Source organism: Phaenicophaeus curvirostris, unplaced genomic scaffold (assembly GCF_032191515.1).
Source record: "Phaenicophaeus curvirostris isolate KB17595 unplaced genomic scaffold, BPBGC_Pcur_1.0 scaffold_127, whole genome shotgun sequence".
In the NCBI taxonomy this organism is placed as follows: domain Eukaryota; kingdom Metazoa; phylum Chordata; class Aves; order Cuculiformes; family Cuculidae; genus Phaenicophaeus; species Phaenicophaeus curvirostris.
The window spans coordinates 199898-226925 of record NW_027206748.1 but is presented as its reverse complement, the minus strand read 5'-3'; the positions used below and the strand labels follow the sequence as shown (position 1 = coordinate 226925).

Genomic DNA, 27028 nt, shown 5'->3' with positions numbered 1-27028 from the left:
CCCACGGAGGGGGTTTTCTGCCCCACAGAGGGGTTTTCTGCCCCACGGAGGGGGTTTCTGCCCCACGGAGGGGGTTTCTCGCCCCACTCACCATGGCGTGCGCCAGCGTCTTCTGGACGAGGGTGACGCAGCGCTGGTAGACGGGCTCGCAGTAGGGCAGGAACCCGCTCTGCAGCGCCGTGGCCACCGACGAGAGGCACTGGGGACAGAGTGGGGGGGGGACACGGGGTGTGGGAGGGGGCTGGGGGGCTGCCCCCCCACCTCCCTGAGGCCCCCCACCCACCTCCAGCAGCGGGAAAAGGTCCTTGTCCTCGTCCTTCAGCTCGTTCCACTTCTGGATCAGCGGCGGCATCAGCTTCTGGATGTATTCCTGGGGGGGGGGAAATGGGGGGGCATCAGTTTCTGGGGGGGACAGGGGGGAAAATGGGGGGGGCATCAGCTTCTTGGGGGGCACAGGGAGGAAAACGGGGCAGGGACTCCACCCCGGGACCATCAGACTCATCGAGTTCCACCCTGGGAGTTCAGCATTCGAATGTCTGTCGTCATCACCAGTCCCAGGGCTGGGGGGAGGAGTTGGGGACCCCCCTGAAGGACTTGGGGACCCCCTCGTACAGGCTGGTTGAGGTGGTGTCCCATGGAGTTGACCAGGATCAAGATGGGGGTGAGGAAGAGGGGACCCTCAAGACCTGAGGACCCCATGGAAGGACCTGGGGACCCCATGGGGACCTGGGGACCCTCTGAAGGACTCGGGGACCCCCTCGTACGGGCTGGTTGAGGTGGTGTCCCACGGAGTCGGCCAGGGTCCCGATGGCGTCGTAGAGGATGAGCAGGTTCTTGTGCTGGTACTTCCCGAAGGCGAAGACGAGGGTGTCGAGGATGAAGCTCAGATACGGCACCAGCTCCGTGCACGCCTCCTCCTCCAGCGTGGCGAAGGCGCTGGAGGTGGGGTGGGATGTGGGGTCAGCAGCTCCCCCCAAAACTGGAGTGGGGACCCCCAGAACCGCGGCCGGGACCCCCCCCCGGGTCAGACAGTACGAATACAGCAGCATCACGGCAGCTCACGCAGCAAGAGCATCATCACACCCGGGGGGGGACCCCAAAACGGCATGAGCACCCCAAAAATATCCCCAAAATCCCTAAATCCACAATTAAGTGGCCCCAAAAATCCCCTAACTGGCCCCAAAAGGGGCCCAACTGACCCCAAAATGGCATGAGCACCCAAAAATACCCCCAAAATCCCTAAATCCACCACTAAGTGGCCCCAAAAGGGGCCCAACTGACCCCAAAACGGCCCCAACTGACCCCAAAACGGCATGAGCACCCAAAAATACCCCCAGAATCCCTAAACCCACCACTAAGTGGCCCCCAAAATCCCCTAACTGACCCCAAAAGGGGCCCAACTGACCCCCAAAATGGCCCAAGTGCCCCAAAATTCCCCGGAATCCCTGAAATCCACCATCATGTGGCCCCAAAATGCTCTCAGTGGCTCCAAATCCACCCCCCTGCACCCCAAAACACTCCCTCGCCACCAAACCCCGCTGTGCACCTGCATGCAGCCTCCTGCATGCCCTTGCTGCACCCCAAACAACTCGCTGTGCACCCCAAACCCCCTCTGTGCCCCCCAAACCCCGCTGCTCACCTGCAGGCAGCCTCCTGCATGCCCTTGCTGCACCCCAAAACACTCGCTGTGTGCCCCGAATCCCCTCTGTGCCCCCCAAAACCTGCTGTGCACCTGCATGCAGCCTCCTGCATGCCCTTGCTGCACCCCAAAACACTCGCTGTGTGCCCTGCACCCCCTCTGTGCCCCCCAAACCCCCGCTGTGCACCTGCATGCAGCCTCCTACATGCCCTTGTTGCACCCAAAACCTCTTGCTGTGTGCCCCAAATCCCCTCTGTGCCCCCCAAACCCGCTCTGTGCCCCCCGAATCCCACTGCGCACCTGCATGCAGCCTTCTGCATGTCCTTGCTGCACCCCAAACCACTCACTGTGTGCTCCAAACTCCCTCTGTGCACCCCAAACCCCCTTTGTGCCCCCCAAATCCCGCTGCTCACCTGCATGCAGCCTCCTGCATACACTTGTTGCACCCCAAAACACTCGCTGTGCTCCCCAAACTCCCTCTGTGCCCCTCAAAGTGCCCCCAAATCCCACCGCGCACCTGCATGCAGCCTCCTGCGTGCCCTTGCTGCACCCCAAACCACTCGCTGTGCACCCCAAACCCCCTCTGTGCCCCCAAAACCCCGCTGTGCACCTGCATGCAGCCTCCTGCATGTCCTTGCTGCACCCCAAACCACTCGCTGTGTGCTCCAAACCCCCTCTGTGCACCCCAAACCCCTCTGTGCCCCCCAAATCCCACTGCGCACCTGCATGCAGCCTCCTGCATGCCCTTGCTGCACCCCAAACCACTCGCTGTGCACCCCAAACCCCCTCTGTGCCTCCAAAACTCCGCTGTGCACCTGCATGCAGCCTCCTGCATGCCCTTGCTGCACCCCAAACCACTCGCTGTGCACCCCAAACCCCCTCTGTGCCTCCAAAACCCCGCTGTGCACCTGCATGCAGCCTCCTGCATGCCCTTGTTGCACCCAAAACCTCTTGCTGTGTGCTCCAAACCCCCTCTGTGCCCCCCAAAACCTGCTGTGCACCTTCATGCAGCCTCCTGCATGCCCTTGCTGCACCCCAAACAACTCCCTGTGCCCCCCAAACCCCCTCTGTGCCCCCCAAATCCCGCTGCTCACCTGCACGCAGCCTCCTGCATGCCCTTGCTGCACCCCAAACAACTCCCTGTGCACCCCAAACCCCCTCTGTGCCCCCCAAACCCCACCGTGCACCTGCATGCAACCACCTGCATGCCCTTGCTGCACCCCAAACCACTCGCTGTGTGCCCTGAACCCCTTCTGTGCCCCTCAAACCCCCTCTGTGCCCCCCAAATCCCCCTGCGCACCTGCATGCAGCCTCCTGCATGCCCTTGCTGCACCCCAAACCACTCGCTGTGTGCCCTGAACCCAATCTGTGCCCCCCAAATCCCGCTACGCACCTGCACACAGCCTCCTGCATGCTCTTGTTGCACCCCACTCGTTGTGTGCCCCAAATGCCCTCTGTGCCCCCCAAACCCCGCTGCGCACCTGCATGCAGTCTCCTGCGTGTCCTTGCTGCACCCCAAACCACTCGCTGTGTGCCCTGAACCCGCTCTGTGCCCCTCAAACCCCCTTTGTGCCCCCCAAAACCCGCTGCGTACCTGCATGCAGCCTCCTGCATGCCCTTGCTGCACCCCAAAACACTCGCTGTGTGCCCTGAACCCGCTCTGTGCCCCCCGAATCCCACTGCGCACCTGCATGCAGCCTCCTGCATGCCCTTGTTGCACCCCAAACCACTCACTGTGTGCCTTGAACCCCCTCTGTGCCCCCCAAATCCCCTCTGTGCCCCCAAATCCCGCTGTGCACCTGCATGCAGCCTCCTACATGCCCTTGTTGCACCCAAAACCTCTTGCTGTGTGCCCCAAATCCCCTCTGTGCCCCCCAAACCCCCTCTGTGCCCCCCGAATCCCACTGCGCACCTGCATGCAGCCTTCTGCATGTCCTTGCTGCACCCCAAACCACTCATTGTGTGCCCCAAACTCCCTCTGTGCACTCCAAACCCCCTTTGTGCCCCCCAAATCCCGCTGCTCACCTGCATGCAGCCTCCTTCATACACTTGTTGCACCCCAAAACACTCGCTGTGCTCCCCAAACCCCCTCTGTGCCCCTCAAAGCGCCCCCAAATCCCACTGCGCACCTGCATGCAGCCTCCTGCATGCCCTTGCTGCACCCCAAAACACTCGTTGTGTGCCCTGAAGCCCCTCTGTGCCCCTCAAACCCCCTCTGTGCACCCCAAAACCCGCTGTGCACCTGCATGCAGCCTCCTCCATGCCCTTGTTGCACCTGAAACCTCTTGCTGTGTGCCCTGAACCCCCTCTGTGACCCCTAAACCCCCTCTGTGCCCCCCAAACCCCACTGTGCACCTGCATGCAACCACCTGCATGCCCTTGCTGCACCCCAAACCACTCGCTGTGCGCCCCAAACCCCCTCTGTGCCCCCCAAACCCCGCAGTGCACCTGCATGCAGCCTCCTGCATGCCCTTGCTGCACCCCAAACCACTCACTGTGTGCCCTGCACCCCCTCTGTGCCCCCCAAACCCCCTCTGCGCCCCCCCAAACCACCCAGCGCACCTGCAAGCGGCCTCCTGGACGCGCTTGTTGCCGTCGAGCACGCGCTGCAGCAGCTCGGTCATGAGGGGTTTGAGGTAGAGGTCGGGGGGCTGCCCCACCACCCAGTGGGCGTAGCGGCTGAGGGTCCAGCAGGCGATGGAGCGCACCAGCGCCTTCTTATCGGCCAGGCAGCGGATCAGGTGGGGGATCAGCTCCGGCAGGTACGGCACCATCCCCTGCATGCAGCCTGCGGGGCGGCGGGGGCGGCGTGAGGGGCCGCCGGCGGCTCCCGGCGCCGCCAGGGGGGCCGCGCGGCGGGGGCTGCGCTCACCCTCGGCGATGGCGCCCAGCACCAGGATCCCCGATTCCTTGATGACCCACTCCGGGTGGAAGAGCAGCTCCTTGAGCAGCGGCAGCAGGTGAGGCAGCAGCTCTTCCCGGAAGACATTGGCCAGGACGTCGAGGGCGGCCGCCGAGCACTTCCCTGCGGGAGGCAACGGGGACGGCGTCGAGGCCAAGGGACGGGGAACGGGGTGGATCCCGATGGAGCAGGAACGGGGAACGGGGTGGATCCCGATGGAGCAGGAATGGGGAACAGGGTGGATCCCGATGGAGCAGGAATGGGGAACGGGGTGGATCCCACCAGAGGGGGCACAGGGAATGGGGTTGATCCCGATGGAGCAGGAATGGGGAACGGGGTGGATCCCACCAGAGGGGGCACAGGGAATGGGGTTGATCCCGATGGAGCAGGAATGGGGAACGGGGTGGATCCCGATGGAGTAGGAATGGGGAACAGGGTGGATCCCGATGGAGCAGGAATGGGGAACAGGGTGGATCCCACCAGAGGGGGCACAGGGAATGGGGTTGATCCCGATGGAGCAGGAATGGGGAACGGGGTGGATCCCGATGGAGCAGGAATGGGGAACAGGGTGGATCCCGATGGAGCAGGAATGGGGAACAGGGTGGATCCCACCAGAGGGGGCACAGGGAATGGGGTTGATCCTGATGGAGCAGGAATGGGGAACGGGGTGGATCCCACCAGAGGGGGCACAGGGAATGGGGTTGATCCTAATGGAGCAGGAATGGGGAACGGGGTGGATCCCGATGGAGCAGGAATGGGGAACGGGGTTGATCCCGATGGAGCAGGAATGGGGAACGGGGTGGATCCCGATGGAGCAGGAATGGGGAACAGGGTGGATCCCACCAGAGGGGGCACAGGGAATGGGGTTGATCCCGATGGAGCAGGAATGGGGAACGGGGTGGATCCCACCAGAGGGGGCACAGGGAATGGGGTTGATCCCGATGGAGCAGGAACGGGGAACGGGGTGGATCCCGATGGAGCAGGAATGGGGAACGGGGTGGATCCCACCAGAGGGGGCACAGGGAATGGGGTTGATCCCGATGGAGCAGGAATGGGGAACGGGGTGGATCCCACCAGAGGGGGCACAGGGAATGGGGTGGATCCCGATGGAGCAGGAATGGGGAACGGGGTGGATCCCGATGGAGCAGGAATGGGGAACAGGGAGGATCCCACCAGAGGGGGCAACAGGGAATGGGGTTGATCCCGATGGAGCAGGAATGGGGAACGGGGTGGATCCCACCAGAGGGGGCAACAGGGAATGGGGTTGATCCTGATGGAGCAGGAATGGGGAACGGGGTGGATCCCACCAGAGGGGGCACAGGGACTGGGGCTGATCCCGATGGAGCAGGAATGGGATCAACCCTGATAGAGCAGGAACGGGGAACGGGGTGGATCCCAAGGGAGTAGAAACAGGGAATGGGGTTGATCCCGATGGAGCAGGAACGGGACTGATCCTGATGGAGCAGGAATGGGGAATGGGGTGGATCCCAAGGGAGTAGAAACAGGGAATGGGACTGATCCTAGTGGAGCAGGAATGGGGAATGGGGTTGATCCTGATGGAGGAGGAACAGGTAATGGGATCAATCCCAAGAAAGAAGAAATAAGGAACGGGGTTGATCCCAAAGGAGCAGGAACAGGGAACAGGATCAATCCTGACAGAGCAGGAATGGGGAACAGGATCGATCCCAACAGGGCAGAAACAGGGAACAGGATCAATCCCACCAGAGGGGGCACAGGGAACGGGGTTGATCCCAACGGAGCAGGAACGGGATTAATCCCAAGGGAGGAGAAACAGGGAACGGGGTTGATTGCAATGGAGCAGGAATGGGGAACAGGATCAATCCAAGGGAATAGAAACAGGGAATGGGATTGATCCTGGTGGAGCAGGAATGGGATCAAACCCAAGGGAGGAGAAACAGGGAATGGGGTTGATCCCAGTGGAGCAGGAATGGGGAACGGGGTGGATCCCACCAGAGGGGGCACAGGGAATGGGATTGATGCTGATGGAGCTGGAATGGGATTGATCCCAAGGGAATAGAAACAGGGAACAGGATCAGTCCCAAGGGAGTAGAAATAGGGAACGGGATCAACCCTGATGGAACAGGAACGAGCAACGGATTGATTCCAAAGGAGTAGAAACAGGGAATGGGGTTGATCCCGCTGGAGCAGGAATGGGATGAATCCTGATAGAGCAGTAACAGGGAAAGGGATCAATCCCAGGGGAGTAGAAACAGGGAACGGGATTGATCCTGATGAACCAGGAACAGGGTGGATCCCAAGGGAGCAGAAAGAGGGAACGGGATCAATCCCGATGGAGCAGGAACAGGGAATGGGGTGAATCCCACCAGAGTGGGCACAGGGAAAGGGGTGGATCCCGATGGAGCGGGAACAGGGAATGGGGTTGATCCCACTGGAGCAAGAATAGGGAATGGGACGGATCCTGCTGCAGCAGGAACAGGGATCGGGGTGGATCCCGCCGGAGCAGGAACAGGGATCAGGGTGGATCCCAATGGAGCAGGAACAGGGATCGGGGTGGATCCCGCCGGAGCAGGAACAGGGATCGGGGTGGATCCCGCCGGAGCAGGAACAGGGATCGGGGTGGATCCCGCCGGAGCAGGAACAGGGATCGGGGTGGATCCCACCGGAGCAGGAACAGGGATCGGGGTGGATCCCGCCGGAGCGGGCACCTCGGGGCGGGACGGGCGCGGGGTTGCCGAGGGGCCGTACGCAGGTTCCAGTCGGAGAGGGTGTCGTCGTCGTCGTCGTCCTCGTCGTCGGCCTCGTCGGGGTCGGGCGGCCGCTCCTCCTCGTGCTGCAGCGTCACCGTGCGGGATTTGTGGAAACGCGGCTTGATGTCCTGCTCGCTGTCCGGCACCGCCTCGTCCTCCTCCACATCGCCCTGCGACGACAGCAACGCCGCTCGTGGGGGGACCCGCTTCCCAGCTTGGGGACACCCCCCCCCCCACCAGTTCCCATCCCAGGGACCCCCAATTCTGTCTCTGGACCCCCCAGGTCGCAACGCGGGGATCCCCCCAGTTCCCATCCCAGGATTCCCCAGTTCCCATCTTGGGGATCCCCCAGTTCCCATCTCAGGACCCCCCCAATTCCCATCTCAGACATCCCCCCAATTCCCCCCTCAGGCATCCCCCCAATTCCCATCTTGGGACATCCCAGTTCCCACCTTGAGGACCCCCCAGTTCCCATCTCAGGGATCTCCCCAATTCCTGTCTCAGGACCCCCCAATTTCCACTCCAGGACCCCCCAGATCCCACCTCGGGGATCCCCCCAGGTTCCATCCCAGGACCCCCCAATTCCCATCTCAGGCATCCCCCCAATTTCCATCTTGGGACACACCAGTTCCCATCTTGGGGACCCCCCTGTTCACACCTCAGGGACCCCCCAGTTCCCATCTTGGGGATCCCCCTCATTCCCACCTCAGGGATCCCCCCAATTCCCATCTCAGGGATCCCCCCCTAGTTCCCACCCCAGGACCCCCCAGTTCCCATCTCGGGGATCCCCCCCCGCCCCCTATTCCGGGCATCCCTCCCCTCCTCAGCTCCAGCTCCTCCCAGTTCCTCCCAGTTTAACCAGTCCCCGAGCTGGGGGGGGTGCTCAGGACCCCCCCAATCCCTCACCTTGAGCAGGATGATGTCGATCTCCGAGTATTTCATCCCGTTCACCAGGATGGGGATGAGCCTGGGGGGGCAGAGAGGGGGTGAGGGGATTTGGGGTGTCTGGAGGGGGGCATGAGAGGAGATGGGGGGGCCTGGCAACAGGTAGGGGGGCGTGAGGGAGTTTTGGGGGGGTTGGGAGAGGGCTGAGCAATTTTGGGGGTGTCTGGTAGGGCTGGGAGTGGAAGAGAAGGGGGGTTGAGGGGATTTGGGGGGGCCTGGTGATGGGTGGTGGGGGGGTGAGGGGATCTGGGGGGGTTCCAGAGGGGGCGTGAGGGGATCTGGGGGGGTTCCAGAGGGGGCATGAGGGGATTTGGGGGGGGTCTGCTGGGACTGAGAAGGGGACAGAAGGGGAGTTGAGGGGATCTGGGGGGGTCTGGGGATGGGTAGGGGGGGTTTGAGGGAATTTGGGGGGGTCTGGGAGGGGATTGAGCAATTTTGGGGGGGGTCTGGTGGGGCTAGAAGGGGGAGAGAAGGGGAGTTGAGGGGATTTGGGGGTGTCTGGTAGGGCTGGGAGTGGAAGAGAAGGGGGGTTGAGGGGATTTGGGGGGGTCTGGGGATGGGTGGGGGGGGGGTGAGGGGATTTGGGGGGGTTCCAGAGGGGGCGTGAGGGGATTTGGGGGGGTTCCAGAGGGGGCGTGAGGGGATTTGGGGGGGTCTGCTGGGACTGAGAAGGGGAGAGAAGGGGCATTGAGGGGATTTGAGGGGGTCTGGGAGGGGGTTGAGCAATTTTGGGGGGGGTCTGGTGGGGCTAGAAGGGGGAGAGAAGGGGAGTTGAGGGGATTTGGGGGTGTCTGGTAGGGCTGGGAGTGGAAGAGAAGGGGGGTTGAGGGGATTTGGGGGGGTCTGGGGATGGGTGGGGGGGGGTGAGGGGATTTGGGGGGGTTCCAGAGGGGGCGTGAGGGGATTTGGGGGGGTTCCAGAGGGGGCGTGAGGGGATTTGGGGGGGTCTGCTGGGACTGAGAAGGGGAGAGAAGGGGCATTGAGGGGATTTGAGGGGGTCTGGGAGGGGGTTGAGCAATTTTGGGGGGGGTCTGGTGGGGCTAGGAGGGGGAGAGAAGGGGAGTTGAGGGGATTTGGCGGTGTCTGGTAGGGCTGGGAGTGGAAGAGAAGGGTGGTTGAGGGGATTTGGGGGGGCCTGGTGATGGGTGGTGGGGGGGTGAGGGGATTGGGGGGGGTTCCAGAGGGGGCATGAGGGGATCTGGGGGGGTCTGGGGGGGTTGGGAGGGGAAGAGAAGAGGGGTTGAGGGGATTTGGGGGGGTCTGGGGATGGGTAGAGGGGGGGTGAGGGAATCTGGGGGGGTCCAGGGGGGTTTGGGAGGGGGTTGAGGTGATTTGGGGGGGACTGGTGGAGCTGAGATGGGGGGAGAAGAGGTGTTGAGGGGATCTGGGGGGGCCTGGAGATGGGGGGGGGGGGTGAGAGAATTTTGGGGGGGGGGGCTGGTGGGGCTGGGAGGGTGAGAGAAGGGGAGTTGATTTGGGGGGGCTTGGAGGGGTTAGGTTGGGGAGAGAGAGGGGTAGGGAGATTTGGGGGGGGTGAGAGGGGCTGAGGGGTTTGGGGGGGCCCTTGGAATGGTTTTGAAGGGGCTGGGGGGGGCAGAAAGGAGGGAAATGAGGGTCTGGGGGCATCTTGGGGGGGCTGGTGTCTTGAGGGGGGGCCTGGGGTGGGGGCAATTAAGGAGTTGGGGTAGCTTGGGGGGGGTCTGGGGCACCTGAGGGGGGTCTCGGGGGGAAAACTGAGGACCTGGGGGGTTTTGGGGGGACTGAACAGGGGCTTGGGGGGGGGTCTTGGGGTGCTGCCCCCCTCCCCATCCTGGGACCATCAGACCAGGTCGTTCCACACTGAGAATTCGGGATTCGAATGTCTGTCGTCATCACCGGTCCCAGGGAAAAAAAAAGGACCCCCCCCTGCGCTGGGGACCCCCCCGAGAAGTTGGGGACCCCCTCGAGAAGCCGGGGACCCCCCTGAGAAGTTAGGAACCCCCCCCAGGTTGCAGTTAGCGGGGTCCCCAAGTCACGCAGTGCAGGACGGGGGTGGCCAGCAGCTCTTTGCAAGAAGGGCTGGGGGATTTTTGGGGTGGGGGTTTTTGGGGTTGGGGGGGTTGTGTGTGGTTTGGGGGGGGCCGGGGGGGGTCCCCAAATGACTCACTGCACGAGGTGGGCGCCCAGCACCTCCTTGCAGACGGGCTGCTCGGCCAGCGTCAGCCAGAACTCGCAGGCCTCCAGCGCCACGTTCTCGTCGCTGTCCTGCGTCCGCTGCAGCATGTACTGGGGGGGCAGAAACGGGGTGAGGGGGGGGGGAAACCGGAGTAAAATGGGGTGAGGAGGGAGAAAAGTGGGGTGAGAAGGGGTGAAAATGGGGTGAAAGTGGGGTGGGGAGGGCAGAAATGGAGTGTGGGGGGAGAAAGGGGGTGAAAATGGGATAAAAGGGGGTGAAAATAGGGTGAAAGAGGGAGAAAATGGGGTGAAAGAGGGAGAAAATGGGGTGAAAATGGGGTGAGAAGGGGGAAAATAGGGGTGAAAGTGGGGTGGGGAGGGCAGAAATGGAGTGTGGGGGGAGAAAGGGGGTGAAAATGGGATGAAAGGGGGTGAAAATACGGTGAAAGAGGGAGAAAATGGGGTGAAAGAGGGAGAAAATGGGGTGAAAATGGGGTGAGAAGGGGGGAAAATTGGGGTGGAAGTGGGGTGGGGAGGGCAGAAATGGAGTGTGGGGGGAGAAAATGGGGTGAAAATGGGGTGAAAGGGGGTGAAAATGAGGTGAAACGGGGTGAAAATGGGGTGAAAATGGGGTAAGAAGGGGGAAAATTGGGGTAAAAGTGGGGTGGGGAGGGCAGAAATGGAGTGTGGGGGGAGAAAGTGGGGTGAAAGGGGGTAAAAATGGGGTGAAAATGGGGTGAAAGAGGATGAAAATGGGGGTAAGAAAGGGATGGGGAGGGCAGAAATGGAGTGTGGGGGGAGAAAGTGGGGTGAAAATGGGAAGAAATGGGGTGAAAATAAGGTGAAAGGGGGTAAAAATGGGGTGAAAGGGGGTGAAAATGGGGTGATAATGGGGTGGGGGTGAAAATGGGGTGAGAAGGGGTGAAAATTGGGGTGAAAGTGGGGTGGGGAGGGCAGAAATGGAGTGTGGGGGGAGAAAGTGGGGTGAAAATGGGGTGAAAGGGGGTGAAAATAAGGTGAAAGAGGGTAAAAATGGGGTGAAAGAGGGTGAAAATGGAAATAAAAATGGGGTGGGGAGAAGAAAGTGGGGTGAAAATGGGGGGAGGAAGGCAGAGATGGTGTGAGGGGGGAGAAAGGGGGTGAAAATGGGGTGAGGATGGGAGAAAAGTGGGGTGAAAATGGGTGAAAAGTGGCAAAAAAGGGGTGAAAAGTGGCAAAAAGGGGGTGAAAAGTGGCAAAAAGGGGGTGAAAAGTAGCAAAAAGGGGATTAGGGCAGAAAAAAAAGACAATTGGGGTGGGAAGGAAGGGGTGGGGGGCAGGAAAAAGGGGGTGAGGGGCAGAAAAAAGGAGGTGGAAAGGGGCAAAAAAAGGGGTGGGGGCAGGAAAAAGGGGGTGAAAAATGGCAAAAAGGGGTGGGGGGCAGGAAAAAAAGAAACAAGGGTGGGAAAAATGGGGTGGGGGCAGGAAAAAGGGGGTGGGAAATGGCAAAAATGGGTGAAAAAGGGGATCGGGGCAGAGAAAGAGGCAAACGGGGTGGGAATAAAGGGGTGGGGGGCAGGAAAAAGGGGGTCGGGGGCAGGAGAAAGGGGGTGGGGGGCAATAAAAAGGGGGTGCGGCCCCCCCTCACCTGGATGATGCTGTGCATGTGGGGCAGCAGGCGGTCGATCCGCACCTCCAGCAGCATCACCAGCGCGCGACACACGTTCTTGCGCACCTCGGGGTCCTCGTCCACCGCCAGCGCGAAAAGGTGCTACGAGGGGGGGGGGAAACAAACAAAGGGGGGGCCCCTCAGCCCCTGAGGGGATTTTTGGGGGGCTCCTGGGGGGGTTCCGAGCCCCCCAAGGCAGCCACTCACCTCAATAAAGGTGTCGATGTTTTCCATCAGCGCCTGCGCCCGATCCATGATGAACTGGTTGACGCAGGCGATGGCGTGAGATCTTTTTTTTTTTGGGGGGGGGGACAGAGAAAAAGGGGGGGCAGCGGGGTCGTTAGTTAACGAAGCAGAGCGGTGAAGGGGGGGGATGGCCCCCCAGACCTGCCTGCACCAGATTAACTCACAATAAGGGATCTTGGGGTTCCCGTGGGATGATTTGGAGACTTAGGGATGGAGCTGATGAGTCTGGGGGGGACAAATATGCCCCCCACGGGGGAAAATATGGGGAGAGGGGACCCCAAAGTGAAGGAGCTGGGGAGATGGGATGGGAGCGAGCACGGAATCAGCTCCTTTCCCACCCAAATCCAGAGCTGGGATCCCCATGGGATGATTTGGGGACCTGGGGATGTGGCTGATCAATCTGGGGGGGGCCAAATCCACCCCCCCAGGGGCAAAAATAAGGAGAGGGGACCCCAAAGTGAAGGAGCTGGGATGGAACCAGGGTCGGAACGAGCACAGAAACGGCTCCTTTCCAACCCAAATCCAGAGCTGGGATCCCTTTGGGATGATTTGGGGACCTGGGGATGTGGCTGATAACCTGGGGGGGACAAATCCACCCCCCCGGGGGTAAAAATAGGGAGAGGGGACCCCAAAGTGAAGGAGTCGGGGAGCTGGGATGGGAGCGAGTACGGAATCGGCTCCTTTCCAACCCAAATCCAGAGCTGGGATCCCCGTGGGATGATTTGGGGACCTGGGGATGAGGCTGATAACCTGGGGGGGGCAAATCCAACCCCTCCAGGAGCAAAAACAAGGAGAGGGGACCCCAAAGTGAAGGAGCTGGGGAGATGGGATGGAGATGGGATGGAGATGGGATGGAGATGGGATGGAGATGGGATGGAGATGGGATGGAGATGGGATGGAGATGGGATGGAGATGGGATGGAGATGGGATGGAGATGGGATGGAGATGGGATGGGAGCAAGCACGGAATCGGCTCCTTTTCCACCCAAATCCAGAGCTGGGATCCCCGTGGGATGATTTGAGGATGTGGGAATGTGGCTCATCAACCTGGAGGGGCCAAATCCAACCCCCCAGGAGCAAAAATAAGGAGAGGGGACCCCAAAGTGAAGGAGTTGGGGAGCTGGGATGGGAGCGAGCACGGAATCGGCTCCTTTCCCACTCAAATCCAGAGCTGGGACCCCCATGAAATGATTTGGGGACGTGGGGATGTGGCTAATCCACCAGGGGGGCCAAATCCAACCCCCCCCGGAGCAAAAACAGGGAGAGGGGACCCCAAAGTGAAGGAGCTGGGGTGGGAGCAGGCACGGACTTGGCTCCTTTCCCCCCCAGCTCATCTGACTGCTCCGAGTTTGACCCCCACCCCACGCTGAGCCCCCCCAAACCCCAATTCCGGGGGGCACTGCCCCCCCCCACCCCCAAATCCCCCCCCCCAACCTGATTTTGGGGCTGCAGTGCTTGAAGAACTGGAGGAACTTGGGGATCATGACGTTGAGGGGCCGGTTGAGCGCGTCGCTGTCCAGGAGCTCGGAGGAATCCTCGCAGATCTTCTGCAGGGCCCCGAACGCCCCCTGTGCGGTGGGGAGGGGGGGGGTCAGCGGCAGCCGGGGCCCCCCCCGCCCCCCCAGCCGGCCCCCCGCACCTCGCACGTGTTGTAGTCCTCGGAGTTGAGGAGGTTACAGAGCTGAGGGAGGAGCTCGGGCCACATCTGCAGCTCCCCCTTGGAGGCGATGGTGGTGATGAGGATCCCTGCGCCGAGAGGGAGGGGATCGTTAGCGAGGGGGGGTCGTTAGCGAGGTGAGGGGGGTCATTAGTACCCAAAACGGGGGGCCTTTCCCACCCCAGTCTGGACTTGGGGTCGTCATGGGATGACGAGGGAACTCAAGGATGGGATGGAGATGAAGGAGATGGAGGAGACGGAGAAGATGGAGAAGATAGAGGAGATGGTAGTAGGACAAGGCATGGGATAGAGATGATGATGGGGATGGAGATGGGATGGAGATGACAGGACGGAGGAGATGAAGGTGGAGATGGAGGAGATGGAGGAGATGGAGGAGATGGAGGAGATGGTAGTAGGACAAGGCATGGGATAGAGATGACGATGGGGATGGAGATGGGATGGAGATGACAGGACGGAGGAGATGGAAGAGGAGATGGAGGAGATGGAGGAGATGGAGGAGATGGAGGAGATGGAGGAGATGGAGGAGATGGTAGTAGGACAAGGCATGGGATAGAGATGACGATGGGGATGGAGATGGGATGGAGATGACAGGACGGAGAAGATGGAAGAGGAGATGGAGGAGATGGAGGAGATGGAGGAGATGGAGGAGATGGAGGAGATGGAGGAGATGGAGGAGATGGAGGAGATGGAGGAGATGGAGGAGATGGTAGTAGGACATGGCATGGGATAGAAATGAGGATGGGGATGGAGATGTGATGGAGATGGGATGGAGATGACGGGACGGAGGAGATGGAGGTGGGGCAGGTGGGGGAGATGTTAGTAGGACAAGGCATGGGATAGAGATGAGGATGGGGATGAGAGTGGGATAGAGATAGAGATGGGATGGAAATAGTGATAGGATGAAAAATGGGATGGAGATGGTGAAGGAGGTGGAGATGGTGGAGGGACAAAGGATGGGATGGAGATAAGGATGGGATGGAGACGATGGGGATGGGATGGAGACGATGGGGATGGGACGGGGACGATGGGGATGGGACGGGGACGATGGGGATGGGACGGAGATGAGGATGGGATGGGGACGATGCGAAGGGAGACGATAGTGGGACGGAGAGGTAGATGATGAGATAGGGATAAAGACAATGAGATAGAGACAATGACAGGACGGGACGGAGATGGAATGGAAGCAGAGACAGTGGGATGCAAGTGGAGGTGAAGAAGATGGGATGGGATGGAGATGGAGATGGAGCAAACCTGCCCTCCCCAGCAAAATTAGGGAGAGGGGACCCTGAGGTGAAGGAGCTGGGGAGCTGGGATGGGAGCGGGCACGGAAACCGAGGGGAAAAGGTGGGGGAGAAGGGAAAGGAGAAAAAGGGGATGGGGGAAAGAAAAAAAGGGGAGGGCTCGTTAGCGCAGGGGGGTTCGTTAGCGATGGGGGGGGGTCAGGGGACCGACCGATGGTGGCTCGGATGAGGGAGGAGGCGTCGCCGATGTTGTTGAGACATTCCTGCTTGATGAACTCGGCCACGGGCGTGGGGAAGCTCTGGAAATGCGCCTTGACGTTGTTCTTGAGGATGAGGCCGCTCAGCGACCGCGTCGGCTCGTCTGGGGGGGGGAAATAAATCGTTAAGGGGGGCACAACGCCCACCCCCCCATTGCTGGAGCCCCCCCGCCCCGAGGCCCCCTCGGAACCTTCGGATTTGAGACGTGTGAGCACGAAGATCAGGTAATTGTTGAAGTCTGGGAACTGGTTGAGCTGCTTCAGCTTCTGCGGAGCCGTCAAGGATGGGAACGGGACTGGGATGGAGTGGGATTGGGATTGGAGCAGGGATGAGAATTAGGATGAGGATCAGGATGAGAAGAGAAATGGGGACAGGGATGGGAAGCGGGATTGGGATGAGAATAAGAACTGGGATCAGGATGAGAATGGAAACAGGGATAGGGATAAAGCGGGATTGGGATTGGAATAGGGATGAGAATTAGGATTAGAATGAGGATAAAGACGAGGGTGAAGAATGAAACGTGGACAAGGATGGGAAGCAGGATGGGGATTGGGATAGGAATGAAAACAGGAACTGAGAGCAGGATGAGGATGGAAACAGGGATGGGGATGGAGCGGGATTGGAATGGGGATGAACTGGTTGAGCTGCTTCAGCTTCTGCGGAGTCGTCAAGGATGGGAACGGGATTGGGATGGAGTGGGATTGGGATTGAGATTGGAGTGGGGATGAGAATTAGGATTGAGGATCAGGATGAGAAGAGAAATGGGGACAGGGATGGGAAGGGGGATTGGGATGAGAATAAGAACTGAGATCAGGATGAGGATGGAAACAGGGATGGGGATGGAGCAGGACTGGGATTGGGACGGGGACTGGAATGGGGATGAACTGGTTGAGCTGCTTCAGCTTCTGCGGAGCCGTCAAGGATGGGAACAGGATTGGGATGGAGTGGGATTGAGATTGGAGTGGGGATGAGAATTAGGATTGAGGATCAGGATGAGAAGAGAAATGGGGACAGGGATGGGAAGCGGGATTGGGATGAGAATAAAAACCGGCATCAGGATGAGAATGGAAACAGGGATAGGGATGAAGCGGGATTGGGTTTGGAATAGGGATGAGAATTAGAATTAGAATGAGGATAAAGATAGGGGTGAAGAATGAAACGAGAACAAGGATGGAAAGCAGGATGGGGATTGGGATAGGAATGAAAACAAGAACTGAGATCAGGATGAGGATGGAAACAGGGATGGTAATGGAGCAGGATTGGGATTGGGATGAGGACTGGAATGGGGATGAGAATTAGGATTAGGATAAGGATGGGAACGAGGATGGGAAGCAGGATGGGGATTGGGATGGGAATGAGAACTCGATCAGGATGAGGATGGAGACAGGAATGGGGATGGAGCGGGATTGGGATGGGGACTAGAATGGGGATGAGAATTAGAATTAGGATGAAGATCAGGATGGGGATGAGGAGTGAAATGGGGACAGGGATGGGAAGCGGGTTTGGGATGGGAATGAGAACGAGAACTGGGATCAGGATGGAGACAGGGATGGGGGCGAAGCACAATTGGGATTGGGATGGGAATAAAAATTAGAATTAAGATTAGGATGAGAAATGAAACAGGGGCGCGGGATTGGGATGGGAATGAGAAGTGGGATCAGGATGAGGATTGAGACAGGGATTGGAATAGGGATGAAAATTAGGATTAGTATGAAGCTGGGAATCAGAATGAGAAACGGGAACAGGGATTGGAACAAGGATCAGGATGCAGACAAGGATTGGGATGAGGATGGGGATCAGGATGAAGAGCTGGACAGAGATGGGAACCAGGATTGGGATGGGAATGAGAACAGGAACGGGAACCAGGACGCAGACAAGGATTGGGATGACGATGGGGATCAAGACAAGGAGTTGGGACAGGGATGGGAACAAGAATTGAGACACAGATTGGGATGGGGAGAAGGACTGGGATGGCCGTGGGAACAAGGGCTGAGATCTGCATGGGATCAAGACAGCGTGAGAAAAAAGTTTGGGACGGGGACAAGGGCTGCAATCCGGATGGGAGCAAGAACTCAGATCAGGATGGGGATGGACGTGAGCACGAGAACTGGGATAAGGGTTGAAATGGGAATGGAAATCAAGACAAAACACTTGACCTAGGTTCACAACGGGGATGACAATTAGGAGGAAGACGCAGATACAAATGATTGGATTTGGGATGGGGGCGACAATGGGAAACGGGACAAAATTGGGGTCTCAGTGCCCCCCAATCCCCATATGGGGGGGTTCTCAGTGCCCCCCACTCCCCCTATGCGAGCTCTGGTGACCCCAATCCCCACACAGGGGGTCTCAGTGTCCCCCAGTCCCCACAGGGGGGTCTCAGTGACCCCCCACTCCCCATATTGGGGGGGTCACGGTGCCCCCCAATCCCCATATTGGGATCTACGTTGTCCCCAATGCCCACATGAGGGTTTCAGTGACCCCCCACTCCCCATATTGGGGGGGTCACGGTGCCCCCCAATCCCCATGGCAGGGTCTGTGGTGTCCCCAATCCCCACACAGGGGTCTCAGTGCCCCCCAATCCCCATATGGGGGTTTTCTCAGTGCCCCCCACTCCCCCTATGCAGGCTCTGGTGACCCCAATCCCCACACAGGGGGTCTCAGTGTCCCCCAGTCCCCACAGGCGGGGTCTCAGCACCCCTCAGTCCCCATAATGGGGGTGTCACAGTGCCCCCCACTCCCCATATCAAGGGCTACGTTGTCCCCAATGCCCGCATGAGGAGCTCAATGACCCCCCACTCCCCATATTGGGGGGGTCACGGTGCCCCCCAATCCCCATGGCAGGGTCTGTGGTGTCCCCAATCCCCACACAGGGGTCTCAGTGCCCCCCAGTCCCCATATGGGGGGGTTCTCAGTGCCCCCCACTCCCCCTATGTGGGCTCTGGTGACCCCAATCCCCACGGGGGGGGGGTGTCTCAGCACCCCTCAATCCCCATAATGGGGGTGTCACAGTGCCCCCCACTCCCCCTATCAAGGGCTACGTTGTCCCCAATGCCCACACGAGGGTCCCAATGACCCCCCACTCCCCATATTGGGGTCTGTGGTGCCCCCCACTCCCCATAAGGGGGGGGTCCCCGGGTGTCGGTGCCCCCCAGCTCCCATATCGGGGGGGTGTCACGCTGCCCCCCGCCCCCCCCCAAGGATACGTCCTGCACGACGCGCTGCGTGGCCGTGTTGGGCGACTGCGAGTCCTTGAGGAGCTGCAGGACCTGCTGGAGACCCTGCTCGTCCGGGGTCCAGTCCATGGCTGGGGGGGGTCTGGGGGGGGGCACAGACCCCGGAGCCCTGGGGTGGGGGGGGGGGGAGGGAAGCAGGGTTGGGATCAACCCAGATCCCACTCCCCCTGCCCCCAATTTCCCCCCCATCCTCTAATTTACCCCCCAATTCTCCTCCCCTTTCACTAATTTGCCCCCCAATTCTCCCCCCCATTCACTAATTTACCCCCCAGTTCTCCCCCTTCACTAATTTGCCGCCCAATTCTCCTCCCTCGTTCACTAATTTACCCCCCAATTCTCCCCCCTTCATTAATTTCCCCCCCAATTCTCCCTCCTTCACTAATTTGCCCCCCAATTCTCCCCCCCATCGTCCCTCCCCCAATCCCGCTCCCCCCAATTCACTCCCCTCCAACCCCCCCCTCAATTTGCCCCCCAGTTCTTCCTCCATCCCTGTCCCACCCCCCATTTTACCCCGTCGTCCCCCAATTTGCCCCACATCCCACCTCCCCAATTCTTCCCTCCAATCCCACCCCCCTCAATTTGCCCCCCATCCTCCCCCTCTAACCCCCCCCAATTCTCCCCCATCCCCATCCCCCCCAATTTGCCCCCCAAATCCTTGTCCCACCCCCCCATCCTGCCCCCCATGCTCCCCAAATCCCTGTCCCCCCCAATTTACCCCCATCCTCCCCCCCAGTTCTCCCCCCTCATCCTTGTCCCACCTCCCCATCCTGACCCCCCAATTCTCCCCCCTCACCCTTGTGCCACCCCCCCATGCTCCCCAAATCCCTGTCCCCCCAATTTACCCCCATCCTCCCCCCCAATTCGCCCCCATCTCCCCACTAACCCTTTCCCCCCCAATTTGCCCCCAATTCTACCCCCTCATCCTTGTCCCACCCCCCCATGCTCCCCAAATCCCTCTCCCCCCCACTTTACCCCCATCCTGCCCCCCCAATTCTCCCCCTTCAGCCTTGTCCCACCCCCTTCTGCCCCCCCACCCTCCCCAAATTCCTGTCCCCCCCAATTCACCCCCCATCCTGCCCCCCCAATTCTCCCCCCTCAGCCTTGTCCCACCCCCCCATGCTCCCCAAATCCCTGTGTCCCCCCAATTCGCCCCCCATCCCCCTGACCCCCCAATTCTCCCCCCAACGTGCCCCCCTAACCCTTTCCCCCCCAATTTGCCCCCCCATTCTCCCCCCTCATCCTTGTCCCACCCCCCCATGCTCCCCAAATCCGTGTCCCCCCAATTTACCCTCATTCTCACCCCCCAATTTGCTCCCCATCTCCCCCCTAACCCCGTCTCCCCCAATTTGCCCCCCAATTCTCCCCCCTCAGCCTTATCCCACCCCCCCATGCTCCCCAAATCCCTCTCCCCCCCAATTTACCCCCATCCTGCCCCCCCAATTCTCCCCCCTCATCCTTGTCCCAACCCCCATCCCACCCCCCCATGCTCCCCAAATCTCTGTGCCCCCCAATTCGACCCAATCCCCCCTGACCCCCCCCAACTTGCCCCTTAACCCTGTCCCCCCAATTCTCCCCCCTCATCCTTATCCCACCCCCCATGCTCCCCAAATCCCTGTCCCCCCCCAATTTACCCCCATCCTCCCCCCCTAATTCGCCCCCCATCCCCCCCGACCCCCCAATTCCCCCCCCATCCTCCCCCCAACGTGCCCCCCAACCCTGTCCCCCCCAATTTGCCCCCTAATTCTCCCCCCCGCCCCCTTCTCCCTCCTCCAATCCCCCCCCCCCACCCCATCCCTCTTCCCCCTCCCTCCCGGCCCCGCGCCGCCCCCGTACCTGCCGGGGTTGGAGGTGGGGGGGCTGGGGGGCTCTCCTGGGCCCCCGGGGGGGGGGGGTGGGGGTGAGGGGGGAGAAGGGGGGGGGGGCTAGGGATTTGGGGGGGGGGGTCTCGGTGCGGCTGGCGCGGCCGCGGGCCCCGGCGCTGCGCGGAGGAGCGGGCGCAGCACGCGGGCTCTGACCCCCGCCGGCCACCGTCCGCCCCGCCGCGCGGGAGCCAGGCCGCGGTCACGTGGCCCGGAGGCGGTGCCACGTGGGGTGGGGGGGTGGGGGGGAAGGAAGGGGGCGGGATGGCGCATGCGCGGAGACCACATCCCCCGCTCCTCCGCAACGCGGGACTACAACTCCCAGCGTGCCCCGCGGCGCGGACGGAACCACTGCGGGGCAGGGCGTGGGGGGGGGTGTGAGGCGGCCCCTCCCGGCCGGAGATGGCAGCGGCCACAGGGCTGGGGGAGGGAACTGGGAGCACTGGGAGGGGGCTCAGGGTGCACTTGGAGGACCAGGAAGGGAACTGGGAGTACTGGGAGGGATTGGAAGCATTGGGAGGATCGGGAAAGGAACTGGGAGTACTGGGAGGGACTGGAAGCACTGGGGGTGGGGGAGCAGGATGCAGTGGAAGGGACTGGGAGCACTGGGAGGAGGTTCAGGGTGCACTGGGAGGACCAGGAAGGGAACTGGGAGGGACTGGAAGCACTGGGAAGTCGGGGGGGGGGGGGGGGGTCGGCAGGATATACTGGGGGTAACTGGGAGCACTGGGAAGGGAACTGTGAGTACTGGGAGAGACTGGAAACACGGGGAGGAGGGGGGGCAAGGTGCACTGGAGGGAATCAGGGTGAACTGGGAGTGCTGGGAAGGGGATGGGGTGCACTGGGGGGACTGGGAGGGGGAAACGGGGGAATCAGGGTGAACTGGGAAGGAGATGGGGTGCACTGGGGGAACTGGGAGTGCTGGGAAGGGGATGGGGTGCACTGGGGGGACTGGGAAGGGGAATGGAGGGAATCAGGGTGAACTGGGAGTGCTGGGAAGGGGATGGGGTGCACTGGGAGGGGAGTCAGGGTGAACTGGGAGTGCTGGGAAGGAGCTGGGGTGCACTGGGAGGGGAGTCAGGGTGAACTGGGAGTGCTGGGAAGGAGCTGGGGTGCACTGGGAGGGGAATAAGGGTGAACTGGGAGTGCTGGGAAGGAGCTGGGGTGCACTGGGGGGACCGGGAGGGAATCAGGGTGAACTGGGAAGGGGATGGGGTGCACTGGGAGGGGAGTCAGGGTGAACTGGGAGTGCTGGGAAGGGGATGGGGTGCACTGGGGGGACCGGGAGGGGAATGGGGGTGAACTGGGAAGAGGAATATGGTGCACTGCGGGGACTGGGAAGGGGATAAGATGCACTGGGGGGACTGGGAAGAGGAATAGAAGGGAATGATGGTGAACTGGGAGTGCTGGGAAGGAGCTGGGGTGCACTGGGAGGGGAGTCAGGGTGAACTGGGAGTGCTGGGAAGGAGCTGGGGTGCACTGGGAGGGGAATCAGGGTGAACTGGGAGTGCTGGGAAGGAGCTGGGGTACATCAGTAGCTCCCCCCCTCCCAAAAAAAACCCCCCAAACCAGTGCAAACAGGACACAAATAAAAGAACCAGAGGCAGGAATGGGGGCGACACACAGCGAGGGGGGGTCTCTGCCCCCCCCACCCCCTCCCCAAAAACACCGAGGGCGGCTCCGAAACCTCTGAGGTGTTTAATGCTGCGGCGGCGGCGGGGCCCCCGCTCCCAATCCTGCCCTTTTCCACCCCAAAACACCACCACCACCCCCTTTTTTTTTTTTTTTCTCCTTTTTTTTTGTTTCCCCGGGGGGGGCACACGTGGCGGCAGATCCCGGCGGGCGGCTTTGCCGGCGTCAAGTCCTGGTTCCCGGCGGGGCGGGAGCGGCGGCCGGGGGGGGGCGCGGGGGCCCTCGGTAGAAAAGGGGGTGTTGAAAGGATAAGGGGGGCTGTTTTCCTTCCCCCCCCCCCCCTCCATAAATAGCGCTGCGGGGGGGGCGGGGGGGAGCCCCTATTTGACCAGGGGTCGGGTTTTGTCGTCGTCGCTGCACTGATGCGCTTTGTATTTCTTCACCTCCGCCATGTACTTGGCCCACGCGTCCCCCTTGCTCGTCAGCACCTGGTCGGGGGGGGAAACGGGGATGAGGGGACCCCCAGAATGGCCTCTGACCCTCCGCGAGCCACCACGACCCCCCCCGTGCCCCGTTTCCTCCTCCCCGTGCCCCGTTTCCTCCTCCCCGTGCCCCGTTTCCTCCTCCCTGTGCCCAGTTTCCTCCTCCCAGTGCTCCCTTTCCTCCTCCTTGTGCCCGTTTCCTCCTCCTGCTGCTCCCTTTCCTCCTCCCTGTGCCCCCTTTCCCCCTCCCCGTGCCCCATTTCCTCCTCCCGGCACTCCCTTTCCTCCTCCCGGCGCTCCCTTTCCTCCTCCCTGTGGCCCCTTTCCTCCTCCTAGTGCCCGTTTCCTACACCTAGTGCCCATTTCCTCCTCCCGCTGCCTCCCTTCCTCCTCCCTGTGCCCTGTTTCCTCCTCCTGCTGCCCCCTTTCCTCCTCCCAGCGCTCCCTTTCCTCCTCCTAGTGCCCGTTTCCTCCTCCTGCTGCCTCCTTGCCTCCTCCCGGTGCCCCCTTTCCCCCTCCCCATGCCCCGTTTTCTCCTCCCCGTGCCCCATTTCCTCCTCCCAGCGCTCCCTTTCCCCCTCCCTGTGCCCTGTTACCTCCTCCCGCTGTCCCCTTTCCTCCTCCCAATGCCTGTTTCCTCCTCCCGCTGCCTCGTTTCCTCCTCCCGCTGCCCCCTTTCCTCCTCCTGCTGCCCCCTTTCCTCCTCCCTGTGCCCCCTTTCCCCCTCCCTGTGCCCCGTTTTCTCCTCCCCGTGCCCCGTTTCCTCCTCCTGGCGCTCCCTTTCCTCCTAGTGCCTGTTTCCTCCTCCCGCTGCCTCCTTTCCTCCTCTCAGCACTCCCTTTCCTCCTAGTGCCTGTTTCCTCCTCCTAGTGCCTGTTTCCTCCTCCCACTGCCTCTTTTCTTCCTCTCAGCACTCCCTTTCCTCCTAGTGCCTGTTTCCTCCTCCTAGTCCCTGTTTCCTCCTCCCGCTGCCCCCTTTCCTCCTCCCAGTGCTCTCTTTCCTCCTCCTGGCGCTCCCTTTCCTCCTAGTGCCCGTTTCCTCCTCCCGGTGCCCCCTTTCCTCCTCCCCGTGCCCCCTTTCCCCCTCCCGGCGCCCCCTTTCCTCCTCCCAGCGCTCCCTTTCCTCCTCCTAGTGCCCGTTTCCTCCACCTAGTGCCCGTTTCCTCCTCCCGGCGCCCCCTTTCCTCCTCCCGGCGCCCCCTTTCCTCCTCCCAGCGCCCCGTTTCCTCCTCCTAGTGCCCGTCTCCTCCTCCCGGTGCCCCCTTTCCCCCTCCCGGCGCCCCGTTTCCTCCTCCCAGCGCCCCGTTTCCCCCTCCCGGCACCCCGTTTCCTCCTCCCTGGTGCCCCCTTTCCCCCTCCCGGTGCCCCGTTACCTCCTCCCTGTGCCCCCTTTCCTCCTCCCGCTGCCTCCTTTCCTCCTCACAGCACTCCCTTTCCTCCTCCTGGCGCTCCCTTTCCTCCTAGTGCCTGTTTCCTCCTCCTGCTGCCTCCTTTCCCCCTCCCCGTGCCTCCTTTCCTCCTCCCTGTTCCCCCTTCCCCCTCCCCGTGCCCCCTTTCCCCCTCCCCGTGCCCCCTTTCCCCCTCCCCGTGCCCCCTTTCCCCATCCCGGTGCCCGTTTCCCCCTCCCCGGTGCCCGTTTCCCAGCGGGAAGGGGTCCGGGATGGGCTTTGGGGCTGGGCTGCTCGCTCACCTCCTCGTCCGTCCTCTGCTTTTTGGCCACCACGCCGGTTTTCAGAGCCAGCCGGTTGCCCCCGCGCCGCCGCCCGACCTGGGAGGACACGACAGCCACCGTCACCCCCGTCCGTCTGTCCATCTGTCCGGCCCCGAGCCCACAACGCCCCCACGCTCCGAGGTTTGGGGCCGTCTTGGAGGTTTCAGGGCTGTTTCCCCCCCAGCTCAGGGATTTCGGGGCTGTTTGGGGCTGTTTCCCCCCCAGCTCAGGGATTTCGGGGCCGTTCGGGGCTGGTTCCCCTCCAGCTCAGGGATTTCGGGGCCGTTTGGGGCTGTTTCCCCCCCAGCTCAGGGATTTCGGGGCCGTTTGGGGCTGTTTCCCCCCCAGCTCAGGGATTTTGGGGCCGTTCGGGGCTGTTTCCCCCCCAGCTCAGGGATTTCGGGGCCGTTCGGGGCTGGTTCCCCCCCAGCTCAGGGATTTCGGGGCCGTTTGGGGCCGTTTGGGGCCGTTTCTGCCTCCAGCTCAGGGATTTTGGGGCCGTTTGGGGCTGTTTCCCCCCCAGCTCAGGGATTTCGGGGCCGTTCGGGGCTGTTTCCCCCCCAGCTCAGGGATTTCGGGGCCGTTCGGGGCCGTTTCTGCCCCCAGCTAGGAGGTTTTGGGGCTGTTTTGCCCTCAGCTCTTGGGTTTTGGGGCTGTTTGGGGCCATTTTCCCCACCAAATCAGGGGTTTCAGGGCCTTTTTGCCCCTGGCTCTTGGGTTTCGAGACCGTTAGGGGCCGTTTTTGCCTCCAGCTTAGGAGTTTTGGGGGCCGTTTGAGGCCGTTTCGCCCCTGACTCGGGGTTTTCAGGGACACTTAAGACTGTTTTGCCTCCAGCTGGGGAGGTTTCGGGTCTGTTTGGAGCCATTTTTGCCACCAGGTTGAGGGTTTGAGGGCCATTTGGGGCAGTTTTCCCCCCAGCTCAGGGATCCAGGGGCTGTTTCTGCCCTTGTCTCAAGGGTTTTGGGGCTGTTTGAGGATGTTTTGCCCCCAGCTCGGAGGCTTCAGGGCCCTTTGGGGCTGTTTTGCCCCCAGCTCAGGGATTTCGGGGCCACTTGAGGACGTTTTGCCCCCAGCTCGGGAGTTTTAGGGCCGTTTGGGGCTGGTTTGCCCCCAGCTCAGAGATTTCAGGGTCACTTGAGGACGTTTTGCCCCCAGCTCAGGAGTTTTAGGGCCGTTTGGGCCTGGTTTGCCCCCAGCTCGGGTGTTTTGGGGTCATTTGAGGACATTTTGCCCACGGCTCGGGTGTTTTGAGGCTGTTTGGGGACATTTGGCCGCCGGCTCAGGAGTTTCAGGACCATTTGGTGCCGTTACCACCCCTTGTTTGGGAGTTTCAGGGCTGTTTGGGGCCCTTTTGCCCCCAGCTCAGGGATTTCGGGGCCGTTTTGCCCCCGACTCGGGGGTTTCGGGGCCGTTTGGGGCCGTTTTGCCCTCAGCTCGGGGCTTTCGGGGCCGTTTGGCCCCCAGCCCGAGGGGTTCCGGGGCGGGGGGGGGGGGGGCCGCGCTCCCCGTTCCTTACGAAGCTGAGGGCGGCGCCGCTCCCGCTCCTCTTCGGGCCGGGCCCCGGGGCCTCCCCCCCCGCCGCCGCCGCCGCGGCCGCCGCCTCGCGCTCGCGCTGCTGCTCCTCCTCCTCCATCTTCCGCTTGAACAGCTCCAAGAAGCTCCCGTCGTTGGCGAAGACGTTGACCCCCCCGCCGGGACCGGGCGGCGGCGACGGCGCCTCCGCCTCCTCGCCCCGCGCCGCCATCTTGTCCGCCGCGATCGGGGGGGGGAGCGCGCGACGGCGGCGCGGCCTGATGACGTCAGAGACACCGCCGAGACCCGAAGCCGCGTTGCCGGGCAACGCACGGAGGCGCCCGACGCCGCGTCCGGAATGATTGACAGGCGCGAGAGCCAATCGGCTGCGAGGAGGGCGGGGCTTAGAGGAATAGAAGCCAATCAGATTGAAGGGAGGGGCCTCGTGGCGCTTCTGTCCAATCAGCGCGCGGGAAGCGCAAGGGGCGGAGCCCTAGAGACCCATATGGACCAATAGCCCCATAGATGGGTCGTAGAACCCCAGAGATCGGCGCTGCAGCCTCGTAGATGAGCTCTGGAGCCCCACAGATTGACCCACAGCCCCATAGATTGACCCACAGCCCCATAGAATGGCCCTAGAGACCCATGGATTGCTCCTAGAACCCCAGAGATCAGCACTACAGCCCCATAGATCAACCCTGAAGCCCCACAGGCTGACCTACAGCCCCGTAGATCAGCCCTGGAGCCCCATAGACTGACCCACAGCCCCGTAGATCAGCCCTGGAGCCCCATAGACTGACCCACAGCCCCGTAGATCAGCCCTGGAGCCCCATAGATTGACCCACAGCCCCGTAGAATGGCCCTAGAGACCCATGGATTGCTCCTAGAACCCCAGAGATCAGCACTATAGCCCCATAGATCAACCCTGAAGCCCCATAGACTGACCTACAGCCCCATAGATCAGCCCTGGAGCCCCACAGACTGACCTACAGCCCCATAGATCAGCCCTGGAGCCCCACAGGCTGACCTACAGCCCCGTAGATCAGCCCTGGAGCCCCATAGACTGACCCACAGCCCGACAGAGCGGCTCTAGGGACCCATAGACGGACCCTAGAGCCCCATAGATTGACCCCAGAGCCTCCTCAGGGCCTGGTTC

At 61.8% G+C, this 27028-nt stretch overlaps 2 protein-coding genes and 1 non-coding gene across 3 annotated transcripts in view; all 3 read right to left on the bottom strand.

The window, feature by feature from the left end:
• The window catches only part of TNPO2 (transportin 2), a 28626-nt gene extending 9842 nt beyond the window's left edge, over positions 1-18784 (bottom strand). The window contains exons 1-15 of the mRNA XM_069882389.1: positions 18646-18784; positions 15630-15705; positions 15393-15542; positions 13902-14008; positions 13697-13830; positions 12225-12306; positions 11997-12119; positions 10362-10480; positions 8177-8237; positions 7269-7440; positions 4512-4664; positions 4202-4427; positions 765-936; positions 284-370; positions 92-199 (exon numbers count right to left, since the gene is read on the bottom strand). Coding sequence (XP_069738490.1) covers positions 92-199; positions 284-370; positions 765-936; positions 4202-4427; positions 4512-4664; positions 7269-7440; positions 8177-8237; positions 10362-10480; positions 11997-12119; positions 12225-12306; positions 13697-13830; positions 13902-14008; positions 15393-15542; positions 15630-15705; positions 18646-18744 — 1869 coding nt within the window. The 5' untranslated portion in view covers positions 18745-18784. The remainder of the gene's footprint in view (positions 1-91; positions 200-283; positions 371-764; positions 937-4201; positions 4428-4511; positions 4665-7268; positions 7441-8176; positions 8238-10361; positions 10481-11996; positions 12120-12224; positions 12307-13696; positions 13831-13901; positions 14009-15392; positions 15543-15629; positions 15706-18645) is intronic.
• Positions 1020-1087, bottom strand: LOC138734670 (small nucleolar RNA SNORD41). Its single transcript, XR_011339603.1, has one exon. It is a non-coding gene; the product is annotated as a small nucleolar RNA SNORD41 (small nucleolar RNA).
• A 3429-nt stretch (positions 18785-22213) lies between the features above and the next one.
• TRIR (telomerase RNA component interacting RNase) lies at positions 22214-26141 on the bottom strand. The gene is made up of 3 exons (XM_069882399.1): positions 25877-26141; positions 24339-24416; positions 22214-22654 (listed from the first exon to the last, which is right to left on the bottom strand). The coding sequence occupies exons 1-3, from the start codon at positions 26102-26104 to the stop codon at positions 22547-22549; spliced, it is 414 nt and encodes a 137-aa protein (XP_069738500.1). The 5' UTR covers positions 26105-26141; the 3' UTR covers positions 22214-22546.
• Positions 26142-27028: the final 887 nt, after the last annotated feature.